The sequence below is a fragment of the Emys orbicularis genome, chromosome 14 (genome assembly GCF_028017835.1).
Source record: "Emys orbicularis isolate rEmyOrb1 chromosome 14, rEmyOrb1.hap1, whole genome shotgun sequence".
NCBI classification, from domain to species: Eukaryota; Metazoa; Chordata; order Testudines; family Emydidae; genus Emys; species Emys orbicularis.
Window position 1 is genome coordinate 717556 of NC_088696.1, and position 21910 is coordinate 739465.

The 21910-nt window shown below is 45.2% G+C and overlaps 1 protein-coding gene across 1 annotated transcript in view; it reads right to left on the reverse strand.

Annotated features, from left to right (window-relative positions):
* The window catches only part of AP1G1 (adaptor related protein complex 1 subunit gamma 1), a 92281-nt gene that overhangs the window by 26667 nt on the left and 43704 nt on the right, over positions 1-21910 (reverse strand). Inside the window, exons 4-11 of the mRNA XM_065416888.1 lie at positions 17819-17960; positions 17247-17343; positions 10341-10417; positions 4219-4314; positions 3732-3812; positions 3349-3447; positions 1875-1930; positions 1244-1357 (exon numbers count right to left, since the gene is read on the reverse strand). Of these exons, the coding sequence (XP_065272960.1) occupies positions 1244-1357; positions 1875-1930; positions 3349-3447; positions 3732-3812; positions 4219-4314; positions 10341-10417; positions 17247-17343; positions 17819-17960 (762 nt within the window). The remainder of the gene's footprint in view (positions 1-1243; positions 1358-1874; positions 1931-3348; positions 3448-3731; positions 3813-4218; positions 4315-10340; positions 10418-17246; positions 17344-17818; positions 17961-21910) is intronic.

Below are 21910 nucleotides of genomic sequence, written 5' to 3' on the forward strand. Positions count from 1 at the left end.
GAATTTAACAGAAGGGCAGATCCAATCTGCAGAATAGCAACATTCAGAACAATTGAGCTAATGACAGGAGTGAGGACAGAAATAAAAGGTCCAGAGAGATTAGAAACATGAAAACTGATTATTTGTCAAAGTTGAATCTATTACACAGATTTTCAATAGGGAGAGAAACTTGACAAGCCGTGATGTCGAAGGAGAACCATGGATTGCAGGGACAACAAAACAGATATGTTTGCAATGTGATATGATAGCAATGAGGGCAATACAATTTTGGGCTGCACATGCAGAGGTGTCATATCCCCGAGCAAGGGTATAATGGCCCCTCTCTCTTCAGCTTTGGTGCAAGGACACATGGAATATCGCACTGAGTTCTGAACACCACATTACAGGAACAATATTGACAAACAGGACCGAGTTTAGATAAGAGTAATATGTGATCAAAGGGTTGGAAGGCCTAACTTAGGAGAATTGAAAAAGCTAAATATGCAACGCTTGGCAAAGTGAGGATAGGGTGTGGGGGGAGAGACAGAACCACAACAACAGCCCACAAGTATTGCACAGGCGCAAGATGAAAAATCAAGGTGTTTAGTGTGGCAGAAAGGAGGTAGCTAAGCGGTAACAGGATGAAACTGAGGGTGAATGTCAAGAGAAAAATCCCTGGGAGTGAGATGTGCTAGACTATGGAACAGAGCGGAAGCCCTACCCGTCTGAACATTTAAACTCAAACTGAACACCAGAAAACGTACATCAGGAAACAATCCTGCATTTGTGACAAATCTACCAGAGCTAACTCCATGTCCCCTAGGTTTCTATATAACTCCTATTACCATGATAGCGGAGTACTGCACAAACAGTACACCTCTGCCTGATCCTCCAGGCAGTGAAGAACCACTCTGGGCCTGTAGAACTTTCACTGATTACTTTACAAGCATAAACTTGGGGGAGGGAGTTTACTAAAAAGGTGAGTTTTACAACTTGCTCTGAACTCATTCAGGCTTGGGCTTGTTCTGAGCTCTTCTAGCAAGGAGTTCCATGGCCCTACGCAAGATCAGCTTCCCTGATAAGTTGGCTGCCTGTCACCATCCCTGTTCTCTCTGAAGCAGGGGGCAGACTGGACAGTAATAAGAGTCTCCCTGGTGGGACTGCTGCACTGGGCAGTTAACGTGCATCTATCTCTCTCCCCACCCCACAGGCTCACAGTCCTGACGTAACAAGTCAAACAGATAGCTCTCTGTAGCTCAATTACCGTTTAATGGAGACATCCAGATCTTTTAGGCAGTCCACAATGGTGCTTCTGTGCCGCTGTACTGCATTGTGGTCTGTCTGCACAGTCTTCAACAAAGATGTCAAAGCTACATATCTGGGATAGAGAGGACAAGGGAAGAACACCACATTCGTGCCAGCCATTCTGTTTCATTGCAAAATAAAGGGGTTTAGTCTTCCTCTGTACTGGGACAGGATTTTCCCAGTGCTACTGGGAGCAAAGGAAAATCTGCCAGACTGCTCTCTGACCCAACCAGAGGGGAGTTTCCAACCAGAGGATGTAGATGTACCATAAGAGATACTTCTGCTGTGACAAAGGGAAAGCGCAGCTTCACTGGCCGCTGGAAAAAAACAGTCTGAGCTATTCCAGGAACCTGTGTCTGGTCTATAACTGGGCTGCAGTCGCTTGCTGTAGACTTGCTGGCTAGTGAGGAAAGGCCATGATACGCCCAGGGAAAGAAGTATGGCAAGGAGAAAGAAAAGTAGTCACCAAGGGAATTTAGCCATACCCATCCCCCACCCCCACCACCTTTCCCAACACTTTGCCTTGGGAGCTGCTTCTGCAGATTCTTAACACAGCAGTGCCCATGTTTGACACACTTCAGGTAACTTACCTAATGTTTTTGTCGTTATTTAACAAGAAACGGCCTAGGATGTTAATGGCTAACACCTGCAGAAAAAAGAGTTAGGGAAGGTTAGCGATCACAGCAAGCTGCTGCTCCTCGAGCCCACATGGTCCTTCAGCAACCGTGCATGCAAAGTGCTATGGCTAATGACAGGGGCAGAAACAGCAAGAACTCCAGACACTGATTAACCAGAGAAAGAGGCAGGAGTCATGCACATGGTGGCTCTGGGAGAAGGCTGCACACCAGGCCAAAGAGGAATCTCACTGCACAACATACAGCAAGTCGTACAAGGGCACCAAGTCTTGGTACAGCTGTGCATGCTTCAACTGTGGAATAAACTCGCTAACCACTATCTACAGCTCCCCTCAGACATTCCAAGTTATGTTTCCACCTCCTTGGCCACTGGATACAAATTACAAGAGGAATCCATTATCACCCTCCTGGAGCTCAGGAAGAGAGAGACACTGTCTCAACACACGGTGGTTCCTGGCACAGCTCTCATCCCTTCCCTCATCATGCTACAAGCAGTTAACTTCCAGACATTGCTACTGGTACCACATCTGGCACAGGATCTCACTGATGTAACATTGTCCTGAGCCCAAGCTCTGAGATTCTCTGGAATCCCAGACATCTACCACCAGCACCATAGTCACTCTTAGAGATTTACGTTGGACGTTAGGAAAAACTTCCTGTCAGGGTAGCTAAGCACAGGAACAAGTTATCTACGGAGGTTGTGGAATATCCACCACTGGGGGTTTTTTAGACAAACATTTGTCAGGAATGGTCTAGAGCAGTGGTTCTTAACCTTTACTGCAGCCTGCACCCCTTTGGTTCTCAAAAATATGTTCTCGCACCCCTTATCAAAAATCGTTGAAGTAGGTCAGTTCTTTAAACCTAGAGATATCATAACTATAGAATGAAAGAGAGAGAATTATATATTTATTTTAATTTCGCAGTTAAAATTTAACACTGTAATCGTTAAAAAACGTATAATGTTAATACATAGGTTTGATGAAACAAAGTAGTTGTACTTACCTGCCTGTGCTTAATTTGTGTTTTCGATGATTTATCTTCTAAAAAAAAATCTGGCATGTCTCGCACCCCAGGGGTACGTGCACCCCAGGTTAAGAACACTGGTCTAGATGATACTTAGTCCTGCCTCAGTGCAGGGGACTGGACCAGACGACCCATCGAAGTCCCTGCCAGCCCTACGTTTCTATGATTCAATCAATTCCAGTGACACTTTAGAGCCCTAAGTACTAGACCTCGCTAACTGACGAACTCAGTCTGGGGCCCATTGTTTGACTAAAATCAAGTGTAACGGTTTAGCTTTATACGTCCACTAGGAAAACTAGTACCTGCCCTAGCCCCAACAGGTGAGCTCCATTTAATCAGTCATTTCATTTCTAACTTCTATGATTCTATGGGTTTAGTGAAAAGAACCATGGTAAAGGCAACGTACTCGCAGTCCACTCTCAGACTTGATGTCCATAATAGTCAATACAGTTTCATAGAGGATGGCGTTACCCACGTTTTTACTTGTTTCTGTATTAGTGGCAACCTGGAAAAAAAAACAAAGTAAAGTAACTTTGCCCGTGCTTTGCCAGCATCTGCAGCACCCTACCCAGGCCACCTCTCATTTCTGTATCAGAACAAGGCACCGTCCACCCACTTGCCCAGATTGTTAGCATCTGCCAGAGTAAATCATTGCCCTCAGAAGCACATACTTGTGGTGCAATGAGTTGATGCTCACTCTGTGGTACACAGGGATGTAACTAGAAGTAACAAGATGAAATTAAGAGGAGCAATTTAGGCTGAATATCAACCTAACCTGGCAGGCCTCACCTGCGCAAGTATGTCATTCATTGCTTCACTTGAGTCATCATCATTTCGCCCCAGAATTCTTAGTAACCGCAGGATTCGCACCTGAAAAGACAAAAGGCAGCAAATTAAATCACATCTGGCATAAAGCAACTTTATGCAGTAGCCTCCGGTTAACTCATGGAAGAGTGCAGGAGAGACAGATCAGATGCTGATAAATATGGCAATTAAATCACAAGGCCCTCTGCTTAGAGCAGAGATGAGGATTTGAACTCTTCTCCCTCAGTGAGGTCTTTCCCAGGAAGCAAGGATTTATACTAGGTTTAGGTCTCCATCCTCTAGCCAGAAGCACTCCCACTACAACCAAACAACTGATATGGATTGAATATGGATAGCTATAAGCTTACTCCTCCTCCCATGAATTCGCACAATAGGTGAGGGAGTCAGAAACCAAGTCCCAAACACCGCACTGGAGACAGAGCTACCCGAGAGTTTTATTATCAATCCTTACCTGCAGGAAGGGGTCACTGATCCCAGACACGTCATGCTCTGGTGAATATCCAGACATGATAAGGTTCTTTAGAATACGAACTAACTGGGGTACAAGCTGTGAAGAAGAAAGATCCATCAGAAAGTATACTCATAACACTTGTCTTCCACACTTTTGATGTAGGGATCCAAGAATGAGTCCTGAAGATCAGTGTACACATCCTTCCACACAGAACATCTCTGATTGCGCAGGCTGGGTTATCTGAACATATTGACACTGACATCTGGCCAGGACCTGAACACCATACTACAGAGCTACTCAGAGAGCTAAGCCCACTAGCCCAGATGCATATAAAAAACAGAAGTGCTTCACATGTGAGGTTCATAGACAATGCCATGGAGAGTTCCCCTGCCATCAGCTGCTGAAAATAAGAAGAGGTGCTGGTCTTTCACAGGGTACTGTCCTTAGACCTTGCATTGGGGCTCTTTCACACCAGCTTCTGGCTGACTTAATCTAAGTTCCTTAGGGCCAGGACCAGCTTTTTGTTACATGTATGGAGTGCCTGGCACAGTGGGATCCCTGATGGGGGTCTTTAGGCGTTCCCACAACAGAAACAGATGTCATTATGGAGGTCTTAAGTTTGTCACTCTCCCCCAGCTACACCTCTACCCCGATATAACGCAACCCGATATAACACGAATTCTGATATAAACACGGTAAAGCAGCGCTTGGGGGGGGGGGGGGGGCTGCGCACTCCGGTGGATCAAAGCAAGTTCGATAGAACGCAGTTTCACCTATAACGCGGTAAGATTTTTTGGCTCCCAAGGACAGTGTTATATCGAGGTAGAGGTGTAGCTGCAGGAAGGCGCTCTGTCTCTTCTCTTCTCCCCCCCAAAGACCCTCCAGGGTAGTCAAAGGTGGAGAATTTCCACCACTCTACCTCCCACCCAGCCTCCAATAGTTGGGTAGTACCCCCAGTGAAGAGCTTCCCCAGGGCCTACCCACCTTCTACTGCTCACAGCTTCCCCACACACCAGCAGCAGCTTTTCAAAATGAGAGCTTAGGTTCTGCAGAAGTTGATGGCATTGATTCCTAGGGACATCTTCTCACCTTTCAGGAAAAGTGGCTCTTTCAGGGACTGCATGGGACTGTTTTTAGGAGACAAGTCATCTGCATGAGACAGTTTGCCTCAGTATACTCTAGCTCTTGGACTGGTAGTCATGGGTGTCTCACTACTCCATCCATCAATTTCAGGAAAAACTTCTTAACTGTAAGAACAGTAGGACAATGGAACAGAGTGCCCCGAGAAGTTGTGGAAGCTCCTTTACTGGAGGCTTTCAAAAAGAAGCTGGATAGCCACGTGTCTTGGATGGCTTAGACTAGGGGTGCCCAAACTACGGCCCACCAGAGCATTTCATAAGGCCCAGAGCCTGCTTCAACACAATATAGTAACGGCTGATTCATTAGCATTTTGTCGTCATGTTTACATCATTTTATATTACACAAGTGCGTAAACAGACAATACTGTACATAAAAACCACCTATCTAAATACATACAAAACAAGCTGAATTTAAAATATAAATTAATAGAGGGGACTCTAAATCTTATTAAAATATGGAGACTCAGTTCGGCCCACAAAAGGTTGTGCTTAGGTTTGAGGCCCCCCTGTGTAATAAGGTTGGCACCACTGGTTTAGATACATCAAATCCTGTATCTTGGCAGGGGGTTAGATTAGATGACCCTTGAGGTCCCTTCTAACCCTGTTCTGTAGCAGCACATACATTCCATGGGTGTACTCAGATTGGGATCACCAGCAACAGATAACACCCACCATAGTTCTCAGGTCAGGACTACTATGGACAGGTTGTGATGGGCCTCACAATAGTTGGAGTGATGAAATGGAAAACTATCACCACCACAATCCACCAAAACACTCTTGCTCGCACACTAAAGACAGGCTGGGATAGCCATGGGGTGGGATCACATTTCCAGAAGGCAGGATACTGCACATCTCTCCAAGTTTCATTCTCTAGAAAACACGTTCTCATTTAAAGAAAAGTCTTGACCCGCTTGCCAGAACATGACATAATGCTTGTTAAAGCTGGTAGATCTCCAGGTAAATTAACTAAAGCGGTGAAGAAGTAATCTCTCTCTCATTCCACGCATCTTTCCATCTCAGAGCTGACATTAAGTAAAATAACCTAAGAAATAGGCAGTCAAATAGAGTCCAAAAATGTGTTGGAGCTGGCTGTCCTGCCGAGACAGACTGAAGGCCAATTAAAGAGCAATGGGTGATTTGCAGGTGGGATGGCACTAGACCTGACTGGGCAGATTTCCATACCATATTAGAACTGCATTATTTTTCCTTTCACCTACGCCTCTATATATGCAGAATGAATACACTTCACCCCCATGTCCTCCAGCAGAACCTTCCCCGAAAGCCACCTCTGTCTTCCCCACAGGATTGTGCTGCAGCCACTCAGGTAGCTATTATTCCCCTTGGAGATTTGCCAGAGGCTAGCCATGGCAGAGTTTAGAGTGCCTGACAGAAGCTCAATCAGCAGCATTCTGCTGCAAATTTGAGATGGCTCTGCAAGAAGGAAACATCTCTCTCCTTGTAGTTTCTTGACTCTCCCTTCCTCCACCCTGGAGCATTTCAGCAATCGGACTTGTATATCACTGGAGGAGGTTGCTTCCCTTCAGATCTCAGAGGAGAGCAGGAGGACACTCCCCCTACCCCCGGAATACAAAGTGCAGCTGACTGGGGTGGTCTGCATAAAACATTTTTGGAACCCTGCTTTGCATTTTCTTTGTTTTCTTACATACAATGCAAGGTACCAAAACTGATGACAGGACAAACAAAGGCAAAGGCTACAGCCATAAAGATCAGTTGATGCCTACCCCACTCTGCTGATCCTTGACAGTCAGATACTTCCAGAAAAGATGTGCAATGGATCTGTACTGAACAGTCCAGTGCTGCCTACTGAGCCCATGTGGTATGTGGTGGTCCATGCTCCACTGCATGTATCTGTTTCCCCAAGGCTGCTATAACCACTCCAGTGATGGAGTTCTTATCCCACTCCCCCCTTATATATAGGAGAACATCTGAATTACCCAGGGCTGTCCCACTTTGCCAGTGTGAAGCAAAACACATCTTGTGGTAAGGAGAATATGTCAAGGCTCCAGGGCAATCAGACTTTTTAAAAGAGGAACACAGGAAACTGCCTAAATTCCTCAAACAAGGAAGGGAGGGATCACGATAGGTTCACAGTTTGGGAGAGGCCACAACTGAGATCCAGGGCTGCCATGGATATGGGAACTTAATGACAAGACAAAAACTGGACAACAATGAGCTTGTTAGACAAGTATAGCATAGCTAGCACATGGCATTAATCACAACTGCAGTGTTAGTGCACAGTGCCTCCATGTGGTGACTGGACACACAGAAGCCTCTACAGATCCAATGAAAGCATGCACCATCTAGAAGAGTTAACTCTTACCTTTTCATTCTAACATACAGCAGGAGTCCAAACAGACAAAAGGGATAAAACAGACGAAGCAGGCATTAGGAACAGATCAGTGTCATACTATTCACAGCATAAAACACCACAAGAAAGATGGCTAGAAGAAAGCGCCACCAAAAAGAAGCCCTAGTGCACAAAGTCGTTGGACTCAACTCCTCATCGCTTCCCCCAGGACTCAGCCACCTCCTAAGTAGTGACAGTGATGGGCAATGGCTCAGGATGACACTACTGCCCCCATAACATTAACCCCAGCTCTAGCACACATAAAATGCACCAGCAAAGGGGGTGCCTGTCTGAGGTCCCTGCGAGCAAACCTAGGACTTGCAGGAAGAGTATGTTGAGAACTGTGCACACAGGCAGAAGACTCCTCTCAGGATTTTTCAGTGGAGCAACTGGCCAGTTGCTTTCTTCTGGCTCATTTGGTTCCCAATTCCCCCTTTGCCCAAAGGAATCTGAACTGTACACCAAGAACGCCTTCCAAATCATTCTGGAAGGAAATCTTTATAATTTGGCAGTTTTAAGTTCTGAAAGCAGCAGATACAGCAAGAGCGATTACAGCAGGCAGTGACAAGAGGCATGGGCTAGGACAGTGTGCTAGAAGACAAGAACACTGCTGACTCTGAAACTCCTACCCGCCCTGGGAAAAATGCCCCTTATTACACGCTGTGTGCAATGTGGACAGGTTAGCTATACTTAGGCTGAAGCATTAGGTTTTTAACCAGTAAATGTTGGTAAACGTCTATTTCATCATACACATACACAAACCAATGAAAAAATATTTCCATCGATGATAACCGAAATTTACAGGCAAAGTAAGAAAAATGCTGCTTGAGAACTAAGGAGAGTTTGATTTAAGAGTATTTACTTTGTATATTTTGACACATAAGAACGGCCATACTGGGTCAGACTAATGGTCCAGCTAGCCCAGTGTCCTGTCTGCCGACAGTGGCCAATGCCAGGTGCCCCAGAGGGAATGAACAGAACAGGACAGTTTACTGAGTGATGCATCCCCTAATGTCCGCTCCCAACTTCTGGCAATCAGAGGCCAGGGACACCCAGAGCATGAGGTCGCATCACTGGCCATCTTGGCTAATATCCATTGATGGACCTATCCTCCAGGAACTTATCTAATTCTTTTTTGAACCCATTTATACTTTTGGGCTTCACAACATACCCTGGCCACAAGTTCCACAGGTTGACTGTGCATTGGGTGAAAAAGTACTTCCTTATGTTAGTTTTAAACCTGCTGCCTAATTAATTGGTTCTTGTGTTATGTGAAGGAGTAAATAACACTTCCTTATTCACTTTCTCTACACCAGTCATGATTTTATAGACCTCTGTCATATCCCCCCTTAGTCGTCTCTTTTCCAAGCTGAAAATTCCCAGTCTTATTAATCTTCTCTCATACGGAAGCTGTTCCATACCCCTAATCATTTTTGTTGCCCTTCTCTGCACGTTTTCTGATTCTAATATATCTTTTTGGAGATGGGACAAACAGAACTGAATTCAACGTGTGGGCATACCATGGATTTATATAGTGACATTATGATATTTTTCTGTCTTATTATTTATCTCTTTCCTAGTGGTTCCTAACAGACTGTTACTGTTTCTGACTGCCGGTGCACATGCAGCAGCTGTCTTCAAAGAACTATCCACAACGACTCTAAGATCTCTTTCTTGAGTGGTAACAGCTAATTTAGATCCCATCATCCTGTATATATAGTTGGGATTATGTTTTCCAGTGTGCATTACTTTGTATGTATCAACATTGAATTTCATCTGCCATTTTGTTGCCCAGTCACCCAGTTTTGTGAGATCCCTTTGTAACTCTTTGCAGTCTGCTTTGGACTTAACTATGTGATGTTGACAATTTGTATTTTAATGAGTATAAAGTTTTAACCTTTTGAATCTTAGTTTCTACTATCATTAAATAATTGTCTATTCCCCCTACTGTCTGACACCCTCCCCACAATTTTGCACAACTATGAACATTTGATAAAAGTAGATAAAATGCTTAAAATAAACATTGATATTATAGATCAAAATAATGAAAAATAAAAATTGAATTCTGCGAAGCCTAGCTATACTATGAAAACCTCAATTCTGCCTTTTCCTGAGTGGAATGTATAAACTGTAAGGTTAACAGTGTAAGCTTGTGATTTTAGTTCCCCATTTTAAATAAAAAAGAAAAAGGAGATTAAATTTTATCCCACTTCAGATGTCACTGATGCAATCAGCTACATGAGGAATAATGCATTTACAGGACTTTCATCACAGGAGTTGCTGCAACTTTAACTCTGGGACAAGTTTCACAGTCTTCATGCACATAAGTGATTTGTCAGTATCTTATAATTTACCCCCTCCCATGCTCACAAGGAGACTCAAAGACGAACCCCATGGAAAACTTCTAATTTAATTATTTGATTATATTGTATGACACTGTTTTTGAAGCTGAAAGCCTGCATTATCATCATGTGCCTCATTTAAAATTAGCTGCACAGATTTCGCTCAAACTTGTGGACACATCCTGTTGGCTAAGACCAAGGATGGAAGTGTCAGCCTAGAAGAAGCAGGTAAACATTAGCTATCGGCGATACTAATGCACAGTTTGTACTTACCTTTCTGAAGTGTGATAACATGTCTGGGCTTCTCTCACACATCTCTGTGAGGAGGACAACTGATGTATGAAGAACACCTACAAGGCCAGAAACAAGTCTAGTTATTTAGTTTTCACTTATAAAGGCTCTAGGCACCTGACAAAAAAAAATTAAAATGAAAGCCATAAAGGAAAAATAGCAGCAGCAATCCCACAAAACATCTCCCACCTGAAACACACACACCCCCGCAAATGCCTGCAACAAGAACATAAAAATGGCTATAGTGGGTGAGACCAATGGTCCATCTAGCCAGTATCCGGCTTTCCAACTGGCCAATGCAAGATGCTTGAGAGGAAGGGAACAGAACAAGGTGATTTTGAGTGATCCATTGCCTGTAGTCCAGTCCCAGCTTCTAGAAGTTGGAGGTTTAGGCACACTTTGTGTCCCTGACCATCTTGGCTAATAGCCATCGATTGAACTATCAGGAACTTATCTAATTGTTTTTTTGAACTCAGTTATACTTCTGACCTCCACAACATCCCCTGGCAACAAGTTCCACAGGTTGATAGTGTGTTGTGTGAAGAAGTGCTTCCTTACGTCTGTTTTAAACCTACTGCCTATTAATTTCATTGGGTGAACCCTCCCCCCGGTTCCTGTGTCATTGGAAGGGGTAAGCAACACCTCCCTCTTCTTTCTCTGTACCATTCATGATTTTACAGACCTCTATTACATCCCTCCTCAGTTGTCGGGGGGAGGGATAGCTCAGTGGTTTGAGCATTGGCCTGCTAAACCCAGGGTTGGGAGTTCAATCCTTGAGGGGGCCACTTAGCGATCTGGGGCAAAATCAGTACTTGGTCCTGCTAGTAAAGGCAGGGGTCTGGACTCGATGACCTTTCAGGGTCCCTTCCAGTTCTAGGAGATGGGATATCTCCATTAATTTATTTTATTTTATTTTATTTGTCTCTTTTCCAAACTGAAAAATCCCACTCTTTTTAATCTTTCCTCATATGGAAGCTGTTCAATACTCCTAAGTATTTTCATTGCCCTTCTCTGCACCTTTTCCAACACTAATATATCTTTTTTGAGGTGAGGTTACCAGAACTGCACACAGAATTTAAGGTGTGGGTGTACCATGAATTCATATAGCAGGATCATGGTATTTCCTGTTTCATTATTCATCCCTTTCCTAATGGTTCATAACATTTTGTTAGCCTTTTTGACAGTCACTGCACATTGAGCAGATGTTTTCAGAGAACTATCCGCAATGACTCCAAGATCTCTTTCTTGAGTGGTAACAGCTAATTTAGACCCCATCATTTTGTATGTATAGTTGGGATTATTTTTTCCAATGTGCATTACTTTGCATTTATCAACACTTGAATTACATCTGCCATTCTGTCACCCGGTTTAGTGAGATCCCTTTGTAAGTCCAAAGCTGACTGCAAGGAGTTAGCTATCTTGAGTAATTTTGCCACCTCACTGTTCACCCCTTTTTCCAGATCATTTCTGAATATGCTGACTAACACAGGTCCCAGTACAGATCCTTAGGGGACCCTGCTATTTTCCTCTCTCCATTGTAAAGACTAACCATTTACTCCTACCCTTTGGTTCCTATCTTTTAGTCAGTTACTGATCCATGAGAGGATCTTCCCTCTTATCCCATGACTGCTTAGTTTGCTTAAGAGCCTTTATTGAGGGACCTTACCAAAGGTTTTCTGAAAGTCCAAGTACACTATATCCACTGGATTATCCTTGTCCACACGTTTGTTTATACCTTTAAATTATAATAGATTGGTGAGGCATGATTTCTCTTTACAAAAGCCGTGGTGACTCTTCCCCAACATATCACGTTCATCTATGTGTCTGATAATTCTGTTCTTTACTATAGTTTCAACCAATTTTCCTGGCATTGAAGTCAGGCTTACTGGCCTGTAATTGCCAGGATCGCCTCTGGAGCCTTTTTTAAAAATAGGCATTAATTAGATACCAGCCAGTCATCTGCCACAGAGGCTGATTTAAGTGATAAATTACAAAGAGGCACTGCATTTGCAGCATGCCCTGAAGAGCACTCGATTGTTATGTACTGTGTGTATTAGAGTAGCAGCAATACAGGCCATGAGAAAGAGAGAGAGACCCTGCCAAAAAAAGGCTTAGGACTTATCTACACTTTGAACACTACAGTGGCACAGCTGCAGCTGAGCCGTTGTAGCACTTCAGCGTAGACACTACCTACAGGTGGTTCTGGCCCTGCCTTTGGGAACTGGGGGTGCTGGATTATGGCCAGAAGGTGGGCATGGCTGTTTTGGGTCCCAGCAAGTGGGGTTCATGGGTCTTTATGGAGAATGCCTGCCAGCAGCTCTATGTCTCATGCACTAAAGAGGCTCCAACTTACATGCCTCTGAATAGAGTCAGTTTCACACAGGGAGGCAGGTTCCAAGCCATTCAGGGCTTTATAGGTCAAAACCAACAAGCAATCGGTGCAAAGAACTGGAGTTGTGTGCTTGCAGTAGATTGCTCCTCTCTATTAAGTGGGCTAAGAAAATCATTAGATGTCTGGAGACACTGAAAAGACAGATAGTTTATGTAGGAGACAAACAAGGGGGGCAGGACTGAGGGATCCAAAATTAACAAATGGGTACAGAAGCTCATTCGGGTGCTCCTATTCACCCTTTTATAAGACAAGAACAAGGCGATATTCAACAAAACTGAAACAGAAATTTAAAACTGAGGACAGAAGAGATTTCCTCCCATAATGCTCCATCAACCTGAGGGACTCACTACCACCAGATATCACTGAAGCCAAAAACTTACTAAGATTCAAAAAAGGATTAGATGTTTATACAGCTAAAATCACTCTCAGTTACATCAGTTAAAATGAGATTACATTAAAGATATAAACCTTAATGGCTCTATGACATAAGGCAAGCACTAATGACTTAGGTTAAGAAAAAGCTTTCCCTAATTCCCACTTAGATTTCTTGCCCCTAGCATCTGGTAGGCGACTGGCTGGGAAAGGATAGTTCGTTAGATGTACCATTAGAGTAATCCAGCATGGCAATTCTTATGTTAATAAATGACATTGTTTATTATTTTGCACTAGTATGAGCTTCTAAGTGGATTTAAGGGGCACCTCCTGATCAGGCGCAGATGAGACGCACCATCCTGGTCACTTTTGCTATTTGATCATCTAAACGCAAGCTGAGCATCTAACAAGACCCTCAAAGTGACAAGCTGTGGGCACACACTAAAAAAGCAGATGATATTTTTGCTCTATTCTCCAGTTGCTTCCTCCAACCTACCATCAACATTTGACTTATCTAGACTGATCTTCAATCATTTACATTGAATCAACAGTTGTACAAATATTTTCTTTCATCCACGACCCAGTCTGACCAGCTACTGAAAAGCTCCACTGCAAGAGCCTATACTCATTCCTTTTCCTTTTAGTTAAAAAAGGGCATGGCCTAGATTGTAGGCCCAACCCAGATCAACATTTCACCAGCCATCAACTTGCAGTCAAAGTAACTCTTAGCAGCCCCATGGGGAGATGCTCAAACAAGTTGCTTTTTGTTTTTAATTACCAGCTGCCTACAATTACAACCCCATAAGCTGTCCCACAATTCCAGAGAAGAGGGAGGAGATCTGATGGGCAGGCAGAAACATCTGGAGGAGATGGCAGACTTGGTATCTGCCCCTGGGATGTAGGGGTTATTCCAAATTTGTTGGTAAAGCCCATGTTTTAGCTGTTCTGCTGGACCCTGAGCAATGGGCAAAAATGGTTTCCCTTCCCTGCTATTTTTACATTTGGGTAGGATGCTGCAGCCTTCCATTTTGGACACAGTCTTCTCTCTTTTGTAACCACTGGAGTTGCCCCGAAAGACACTCAAACTTCAGCTCATACAAAACGCCAGCCTGCTTGCTCAGCAATGCTTGTCACAGGGAGCATGCAACATCCATGTCCCAGAGTCTATATTAAACCATTTCCAGGTGCACTTAAAAGTCTCATTTTTGGCCTACAAAGAGCTCTACAGTTGGTGCACAAGCTCCTTTAGTCCTGCTGATTGCCTGACACCAAGATGTTCTAGGAGGTTGATGCCTGGTCATTTTCAAAAAGCAGGCCTCAGATCTTCATAAGAATAGCCAGACTGGGTCAGACCAAAGGTCCATCTAGCCCAGTATCCTGTCTTCTGACAGTGGCCAATGCCAGCTGCCCCAGAGGGAATGAACAGAAGAGGTAATGATCAAGTGATCCATCCCGTCGCCCATTCCCAGTGTGACAAAGTCAGGCCGGACAGCTGCAAGAGGGTCTTGGAAGGCCGATATGTGAGCCCTAGAATGTTAAAGGCCCTTTTTCCTACAAGTTGAGAAGGGCTTACCTCAGGTCAGTCAGGGACACCTGAATCCAATTAAGGGCTGCCTGAGACCTTTAAAAAAACCCTCCTCTGGGCAGAGAAAGGGGGAGAGAGAGAAGGTGACAACCTGCTGCTAGGCTAGTGGCAGCAGGGAAATAAGCTGCTCCAGGCTGAGAGGCTGTGCTCCTTCCCATGGGGGAAAACAGCAAAACCTGAGTGCCTGCTAGGGGAAGGACTGACACCCCAGGGCAACCAACAGGGAGACACCCTGCCCCAACGAGGAGGCAGCGAAAGGTATCCCCCCAGTGGTTTTGTGTTTATCAGACTGTTTCCTTTTTGTTTGGTGGAGGATCACCCCTTAAGCCAACCCTGAGGCCTGCCCTGAAAATACGACCAAGGGAGCACAGAAGGGGGAAGGCAAAGCCTGCCCTGAGTGGAGCGGATTACCCCAGGCCCACCACGGCCAGAGGGGGAAGCGCAAAATCTGGCGAGATGAAGGAGGTGCCTTGCCACACCAGCTTCTGGCAAACAGAGAGTAGGGACACCATTCCTGCCATCCTGGCTAATAGCCATTGATGGACCTATCCTCCATGAACTTATCTACTTCTTTTTTGAACCCTACTATAGTGTTGGCCTTCACAACATCCCCTGGCAAAGAGTTCCACAGGTTGACTATGCGTTGTGTGAAGAAATATACTTCCTTTTGTTTGTTTTAAACCAGCTGCCTATTAATTTCATTTGGTGACCCCTAGTTCTTGTGTTATGAGAAGGAGTAAATAACACTTCCTTATTCACTTTCTCCACACCAGTCATGATTTTATAGATCTCTATCATATCTCCCCTTAGTTGTCTCTTTTCCAAGCTGAAGAGTCCCAGTCTTATTAATCTCTCCTCACATGGAAGCCGTTCCATACCCCTAATCATTTTTGTTACCCTTTTCCAATTCCAATATATCTTTTTTGAGATGGGGCGATCAAGATCTGCACTCTTCTGCTGGTCTGACAGATTATGAGGTGGCTTATGACAGTACAATGCAAAGCCCTCCTGACATAATACTGGAGCTGACTGAAGTTCATTTTTCTTGGTACGTAAGGGAGGGAAGGAGAGCAGGTTACTGGGATTCAGGAGACCCTGGGCCCAATTTCTTGCTCTGCCAAAGACTTCCCGTGTGACCTTGGAAAAGTCACAGTTCCTCACTTGTAAAAACAGGCACACTAATCCTTCCCTGCCTCACAAGGGTGCTGTGAGGATAAATATATTAAAGACTGAGGTGCTGATACTGTTACCATTTTAATTAGTCCCTGCACTAAGTACTCCAATTAGCGCATTTTAAAACCTAAATAAGTTCACAATGTCCACATGTAGCACAGTCCACAAGCAACCCGCCCTCCCCTTCCCCCACAATCTCCCAGGTGTGCTGCAGCCTAACACCCCAATGAAATAAAATGACATGAACATGTTCACTAGAGAAGGAAACAAACGTTTACTTGGCTACCAGAGATACTGCTGCAGCTATGCATTGGTTTAAATGGGAAGGAACTACTTGTTAGGGCCACTCTCCACACAAGAGCCTCAGCTCTGAAACACAGTCTCTATCTGTGACCCCTTTATGGCATGCTTTAATGCCCATCTATATCCCAACGATACTGCGTAGCCAGATATAGAAGACTGGTTTCAGTCAAAGATTCTGTCATTTGAGTGCTGGGTTATGTGAATGGGCACGAAGTCAATTGTTTGGATATTTATCCTTATTTTAAATACATAATTATACAAGTGCTTCCAGCTTGGAAAACAGATGTGAAAAATAAAGTAAGTACATTTCCAAAAGGAAGTCTTGTTTCAAGCTTGCAAAAAGTTACTCTAAACAGAGTAAGAATCGGTTTTAAAATGCAGTTACGATCCAAAAAGCAATTATGTAAAGATGGCCCTTTCTTACCCAGCAATCTGCTGTGCAACTTAAGAACTGTCTGATTACTCTGCTCCAGTTAGCACTGCAGAGATCTCTCAGCTTTGGGAATGCAAGCTGAACTCCATTCTGCTTCATCCATCAGTTCCAAGTTAACAGTAATAAACAGTAATCATCTCAGACAGAAGCTGACCTTTCAGATCCCAAGTGGAGTTTGCAACCCTACCAGCTAGAAAATCTTTTGCCTTGCACAAAAAGCAAGAGTGACCTGGAGTCAGAGAGACTTAATGGGGAACCTCAGACTGCCATCCTTACAGAGGAGAAACATACCACGAATTACATAATACAGTTTGCTAGAGTCCCAGATTCACCATATTTACTCTGTATGTGTTTCACCTGTCTTGAAATGAGAGCAGCAGGTACTTTGATAAATGAACAGAAAGACCATTTGATTACCCTGCAGCCTGTGCTGTGTAATTTCCTGCAGGAGCAAGAATCACATATAGCTCTATGCCTCTTGTAGCACACGGGACATTTGCTCTCTTTCTACAGAACTGGAAGGACACCGATCAGAAAACTGTATGACAACAAGTTAGATGGTGGGTGTGCACCACCCCTGCATGGAGGAGCATTGCCTCCGAAGGCCTGGGCCTTGCCTGCTGACATTACCATGATTCTTCTCATTCAGTAGGTTTTTGGTGGCTGGCAGGAACATCTCCATGAGTTCAGGCACCTTCCTAATGACATGCACAGCACACAGTGCTGCCTGCAAGAGAAGAGAAGCACAGTTAGCACACCCCTCCCTGTCACTGACTGCCCGCAGACTCCAAGCTTAACCATCTGCGGGCCAGAAACAGAGACTTCTTAAGAGGATCCACTTCTATATTAGAGCTAATTTGCACACTTAACTCACCTGGAAACGTGTTAACAAGTACATGTGCAAGAACGTCTCTATACTGAGAAAATCCTGGCCAATGCCTTATGGATTTGTTAGTTCTGAACACACTGGGACAAGAGTTCTATTCTGTCCAGACCACAGATACCACCCATGCTTTACCTGCATTGCAGATAAAGGGAGGTCTTTGGACGCTAGTTATCATGCTAGTACCTGTACTCTCAGAGAAATACCTTGCTGATGTGCCCTATGCCACCCAGCACATTAAATATTAAAAGTATCCCCCCCTTCCTTCTGTCCCAGGCTTTAGATTGTAAAGAAGCAGTTTGGAAACTTCCTGAGGTACCTTTTTCCTTAGGTAAGAGTTGGATGTTTTGAGGAGTTTCTCCACTTCTCCTGCCAGGTCTCTGCACATCTCAGAGGAGCCCATGCAGCCGAGGGTGCAGAGTGCCAGCCCCTGCACATACTGCGTGCTGTGATTAAGGTCACTGCAAAAGAGACCAAGAACAAGCCTGTCAGCACGTGCACTTTACAGGACACAGGTGCAGGGAACTCTGCACATCAAGAAGCGAATCAGAATGCAGGTAAGCTGTGAAGCAAAGAAGTTAGTTATGTATGTTCCAAGGCAGCTGGGTAGTTGAGTAAGAATGGGATGCTTCAGACACACGTGGCATAGTCGCCCACCACCACAGACTTCAGGTATAGCTACAGTCACAAGTGAAATGGGCTGAATGACAGCAACACCAGTGCCTGGAGCCCAGCCCAGGAGAAACAGAGGCATGCAGAGCTCCACCCTACGTCACACCTGTATCTAAGCAACAGTTGACTGAACTGGCAGGTGAAAGCACAGGGCTCAAAAGCCATCAGAAGAGTGGGGGAAATGCCACTGTTGCAGACACCACGCTCTGTGCTGCCCCAGGCAGAGAGGCAGGCCCTGACCCCATTCCTGCTTCAGCAGAAACACACAAACCAGCCACAACAAAACAACTTTGCAGCAAAGGATCCCAGCCCTTGACAAACAACAGGGAACTGTCTACAGCCATTACACTCACTTCACATAGCAGGGGACAGTGTGAACAGCTAGCCAATCCTGGGCATTACAAGGAAAAAGGGAATTTCAGATGTGTAGAGCTTCCCAAGTGATCCCCTCTGACATCCAGACTCTTCCTCCCGGAGGGAGGAGGGATAGCTCAGTGGTTTGAGCATTGGCCTGCTAAACCCAGGGTTGTGAGCTCAATCCTTGAGGGGGCCATTTAGGGATCTGGGGCAAAAATCTGTCTGGGGATTGGTCCTGCTTTGAGCAGGGGTTGGACTAGATGACCTTCTGAGGTCCCTTCCAACCCTGATATTCTATGATCCTAAGAGAAAACAGGGCATGTGCCTCTCATCCCAGGCCCCTCTCCCCCTGTCCAGGTGAGTGACAGGAATTCCTGCTCAGAGGAGATGCGGGTGGGGAAGGGGAAAGACATGCTGTCAGAACCGGGTCATGGGCAGCCTGTGGGTATGGAGTGAGTTGGTCAGTATTGGGGCCGAAGGTCAGAGATCAATCCGGGACTAGGTCAAAACTAAAGTCAGAGTCCATTACCAAATTGAGAGTGTGCGGTGAGAATCGGGGTCAGGCCAGGTCAGGATATTTCACTGGGGTCAGCATGGGGTCAGCAATGGTCTGAGGCTAGAGACAGTAAAACAGGATCAGGGTTGGGATGTGAGCCTAGATCAAAAGCCGGGAGGTCTGCATTGCTCAGACAACTCTAGGAAAGGGCTTCCTGATTTAGATGGAGAGTGCCAGCCTACCAGGGAATCATGGACAGCTGTCACTCATGCCCCATAGGGTGGGACTTCCTGCAGGATTTAGCCTCTCAGTTCCTCTTCGTGGCAACTGTGCCTAGGCCCTGTGGTTTCTTACATCACTTCCCCCCTCTTCAGGGCCCTTCTTTTCAGATTGCTGCAAGTTACAAAATTTCGGGATCCATTTGCTGCACTTCCCAATAATATTCGGTATACTGTGGTTGGAGGAGCATGACCTGCATATCTCCAGGAGGGGGAAGAGCATGGGACAGGACGGGGAAGAACTGGGCTTCTCTGGATGAACCTCATGAAATTCTTTTACCAGGTTGGGGGCGTGGACATGGGAGGCAGGTTGTCAAGTAAGCTCTTCAAGTCTATATGCTTTCCAGTCTACAAGGTAGGACAGGTGTGCCCAGGTGCATATGGAATTAAGGGTGGCATGCACCTCATACTCTTTGTAGTCCTGGACTTTGACCAGTAGAAATGGAGGAGTGGTTTGGCCAGGGAAGGGGTTATCACTGTAGGTTTTAGGAGGGACATGTGGAGAACACATGGAATGTACCTTAAGGGATCAGGGATCAGCTGTAATTTGAAAGCGACAGAGTTGACTTGCTGGCAGACCCAGAGGATCCCAGGAACGGGCAGTCTAGCTCGCAAGAAGGTCTATTGTTCAGAAGATGCTTCAAAGTGAGACAGACTTTCTAGACAACAGTGGCTCCCAGGTGAGGGGTCCTCCTTCGAGGCGAACCAAATAAGGGAGATCAGATCTTAGTGAATAGCTGCACTGAGGAAATTATGGAGTTTGAGGAGATATGGTGGCACAACAGTAGGTTCCTTGCCCTCCTCACGATAGTACTGTCCTTTTCGCGAGAAGGCATCAACCTTTCCATTTTGGGACCCAGGTTGGTAGATGATGGTGAATTTGAACAGAGAAAACAGGGCCCACCTTAACTGCCTTCAGTTTAAAATTTGGGGCTTGCAGAGATATTCAAGCTTATGGTCTGTGAAGACCTAAACAGGGTACCGAACCCCCTCGAGGTGGTGGCACTACTCCTCGAACACAGTTTTAGTTGCAAGAAGCTCGTCTAGTATTTCGTAATTTATTTTCGCTAGGGTGAGCTTGCAAGAGATGACTAAAAATGTGCAGTGGTGCAAGACTTGCTGGGCTTGGAGCTTCTGAGAGAGTACCTCCCCATGGACCACGATGGACACATTGGCCTCCACAATGAACATGCAGGTTGGATTGTGGTGCACCAGGATGGGAGCCATGGTGAAGGAGGAGTTGAGCTGGATGAAGTCATGCTGGGCGAAGGCATTGTGGGCTTCGGGTGACCAAGTGAACCAGATGGTCTTGCGAAGGAGTGAAGTCAGGGGAACCACTTTGCCTGAGAAGTCGGAGATAACCAACCAATAAAAATTGGCAAAGCATAGGAAGTGTTATAATTCACAGGGCTTCCAGGGAGCTACTAAGTCATGAATTGATGCTATCTTTTGGGAATCCATCTGAATGCCCCCTGGGGAGATGATATAGCCCAAAACTTCGAGGGAAGGCTGGTCAAAGAGGCATTTTTTCAGTTTGGCATATAGTCCATGCTTCTACAGCCTTTCTAGAGCAGATCCAACATAATGACACTGTTGTTCTTGGCTCTCTGAGAACATGAGGATATCATTGAGATAAATGACATTTATCCAATATGTCCTTGAACATGTCGTTCACAAAGTGTTGGAAAATTGCAGGGGCATTGGTCAGGCCAAACAGCATTACTGAATATGCGAAGTGTCTGTACTGGGCATGAAAGGCGGTTTTTCACTCATTGGTGGCTCTTATATGCTCCAAGTGGTAAGCTCCCAAAAGGTCTTCCTTTGTGAAGATCCTCGCTGTTCGCACATGATTTAGCAATCCCAGGATAAGATGCAGAGGATACTGGTTGTGGACTGTGACCTGATTTAGGGCTCAACAGTCCATGCAAAGACACAATGATCCATCCTCCTTCTGTATAAAAAGTACTAGGGCCCCTGCTGGGGAGGTAGATTGACAGATTAAATCCTTCTCAAGATTTTCTTGGATATAGTTGTGCACTGCTGCCAGTTTATGTATCAATCCATATGGGGCCTTCAATCTATGGTCTATGAAAGGCTGTGCAAACCACGGTCTTGGTGTGGGGGCAGGATGTCCACGATTTTTTTTCTCAAAAACATCAGGTGTGTTCCTGGTATTTGTTTGAGAGACAGGGTTTTGGGCTCAAGGCAATTTCTTTCTGGCTGGCCCAGGTTACCCCTAGAGTGGTAACGTCCCTCCCTGAGGTTCAGAGATTGGCTCACAGCGGGGTTGCAGGCAGATTTTTTGGCAATAATAGGAAGAAATGTTGATGCTCTTCCCCCTCCTGGAGATATGCAGGTCATGCTTCTCCAACCACAGTATACCGAATATTATTGGGAAGTGCAGCGAACGGATCCCAAAATGTTGTAATTTGCAGCAATCTCCCACGCCAACCTCGAAAAGAACAGTTTTCTGGGTTCCTGGACCAGATGACGGGGTAACCCATCAACTGTGGCTACCAGGTCCAGTGAAAGTTTGGGCTGAAGGAGAATTTGTAGAGTCTGGACCACCGTTGCATGTATAAAATTATCTGTGGCACCAGAGTTGATC